The sequence below is a fragment of the Tupaia chinensis genome, unplaced genomic scaffold (assembly GCF_000334495.1).
Source record: "Tupaia chinensis unplaced genomic scaffold, TupChi_1.0 Scaffold000131_1, whole genome shotgun sequence".
NCBI lineage: Eukaryota > Metazoa > Chordata > Mammalia > Scandentia > Tupaiidae > Tupaia > Tupaia belangeri.
In genome coordinates, this window is record NW_006159600.1 from 1,047,509 (window position 1) to 1,049,952 (window position 2,444).

At 62.4% G+C, this 2,444-nt stretch overlaps 1 protein-coding gene across 1 annotated transcript in view; it reads right to left on the bottom strand.

The window, feature by feature from the left end:
- Positions 1–2,438, bottom strand: part of MBOAT7 (membrane bound acylglycerophosphatidylinositol O-acyltransferase MBOAT7) — an 11,457-nt gene extending 9,019 nt beyond the window's left edge. The window contains 4 exon segments of the mRNA XM_014586367.1: positions 779–905; positions 1,411–1,540; positions 1,642–1,720; positions 2,412–2,438. Of these exon segments, the coding sequence (XP_014441853.1) occupies positions 779–905; positions 1,411–1,540; positions 1,642–1,717 (333 nt within the window). The 5' untranslated portion in view covers positions 1,718–1,720; positions 2,412–2,438.
- Between the last annotated feature and the right edge of the window lie 6 nt (positions 2,439–2,444).

Sequence of the window (2,444 nt, forward strand, 5' to 3'; positions counted from 1 at the left end):
CCTACCTCTCTGTCCCTCTCTGTATGTCTGGCGAGCGCACGCGCCCTATAGCAAAAACCTCTTCAAAAAAAAAAAAAAAGTCATGTCACCTCTCTCAGCAACCAATCAGAAAGCCTCCTCCAGTGGCTCGTGGTCCCCGCAGGGAGAAGACTAAGCTCCTGGCTGTGACAGGGCCCCAGTGGCCATGCCTGCTGTCACTCTGTGTCCTGGAAGCTGCCATGGCCGGTCTAGCCCGCGGAGCTCAGCTTGTTCCCGACGTGTCCCGAGCTGCTCTCCCAGCTCCCCTGGCAGCTAACCAATCCCTGCCTACCCTGAGCCCCTCTGAGGGCCGGAATATTGAAGGGGCCTGGTTCCCCACCCCGCACACCTGTTCCGTTCACGGATATGCGGCCAGAGCCCAGCATCTAGTAGGGCTGTACTGTAACCTGGCAGGTCTGGGCTGGGGTCGGGGAGTCTGTGCTCACCCACGTTCCCAGGTGACCAGGAGCCAGCCCTGGGTGTCCTAGTTATGTTCCCTTGGCCAGAGACTTGCTACAGACGTGGGTGCATGTAGGTGAGGCTTGGGGGCGCCAAATGGATGCTCTCACAGCACTGGGGCTCCCTCCGAGTGAAGGGTGATAGCGGGAGCCCTAACCTCCTGGGCGTGGGAGAGGTGAAGTCCCCTCCGGGATGCCTGGGAGATAAGAAACCCGCCTCCCCCACATGGGAGTAGCCCAGAGGAGGTGAGGGGAGGTCACTGCCCCAGGGCAGGCTGGAGGGGAGTTGCATGGGCTCTGACCTTCAGCGTGAGCAGCAGCTGGACGGCATTGGTGAAGGGCGTGGGAGTGGGCAGGCCCAGCAGGCTGAGGGCTCGGAAGAATAGCAGGTAGGAGAAGGTCCAGGCCAGAGCCAGGGCGTGACACGAGCTGGGTAGAGGCAGGAGGCCGCTGTATGCAGGGGGCCCGGCCCTCTTTCCCCTCCACCCTCTCCTCCCCAAGTCTAGCAGCGATCCACCCCTCTGCCCTGTTCAGAGCTATATGGGGAGCAGACCCAGGACCGAAGGGTGGGAGGTGGGCACGGACCACGCGACAGAACCGTGGAGGAGGAGGCATGGAGGACAAGCGGGGTTAGGAGGCACTTGAGAGGAAGACCCTTTGATCTTCTCTCTTTTCCTTGTCTCAAAGGTCCAGAGCCCAAGCTCGGGGGCGAGTAGGGGATATGGGCGTGCAACTGGTGGCAGGGCCAGGAGGGTCCTCCTCTCTCCATGCCACAGGATAGAGAACTGGACAGACGCACTGCCCAGCAAGAGGGAGAAAAATGGACTCGAATAACACAGTGGAACAGGCGAGAGACAAACGTCGTAGGCAGGCAGAGCTGACAAAGACCCAAAGAGGAAACGGGAGCTTCCTCCTCCCCCACCCCAGTGCTCACCAGGGCTGGGCCTGAATGAGGGCCCAGGTTCCAAGGATGGTGACCAGAGAATGCAAAGTGTGGGGGCCACAGGTGAACAAGGTGAGTCCTAGGCCTACGGCTGCTGCCCCCCATCTCTTCAGCCCAGGCCCTGCAGGGAGAAAGGACAACATTGAGCCTGGAACCTGCCAAGGGTCCCCCACTCTGGTCATGCCCCCCCAATTTTCCACTGGGGAAGGGAACCTGACTCACCAGCTTTCTTAAAGAGGAAGCCGATGGGGATGGAGATAAGAAGAACCACTAGATACGTCCACTCTTCAGGCGACATGGTCTGGGGGCGGGGCAGGGGTTCACAGTTAAGACCCGGGAGTCTGGTCCCCAGCTCCTCCCGCCGCGGGGATTCAGGAACCTAGGCGTTTCTTTGAGAGTCTAAGAATCTGGACTTGCAGCCTATCCTCCTTCGCCGATGGAGAAGTCTACCTCGGTCCCGCTCCTGAACCCAAGGCCACAGTCCATTCCCAGGGAGAGCCGGACCCCCACCCACGCCCCTCCTCCTCCTCCTCCTCCGAGCCCAGCCCCCGGCCCTTCTTCCCGAGGGCACTCGGAACGCAGGCCTCCAAACTCCACGTTTTTTTTTTTTTTTACCTCGGGCCTCCTCTCCCACCTAGAACCCAGACAGCGGATCGTGACCCACCGTCTTCTCAGGAACCCCCTCTGCAGACCCAGCCTGGTTTCTGCGCGCCCTGGCGCGGGTCTGATCCCGCTCCCGGCAAAGCCACAGGCGGTTACGCCACCCGAGCTCCGCCGCGCTCCCGGCGCCGCCCCCGCCCTCGGGCCTCCTCTCCCACCTAGAACCCAGACAGCGGATCGTGACCCACCGTCTTCTCAGGAACCCCCTCTGCAGACCCAGCCTGGTTTCTGCGCGCCCTGGCGCGGGTCTGATCCCGCTCCCGGCAAAGCCACAGGCGGTTACGCCACCCGAGCTCCGCCGCGCTCCCGGCGCCGCCCCCGCACCCGCCAACCTGCGGATCCGCAGCAACTCCTCCACCGTCTCC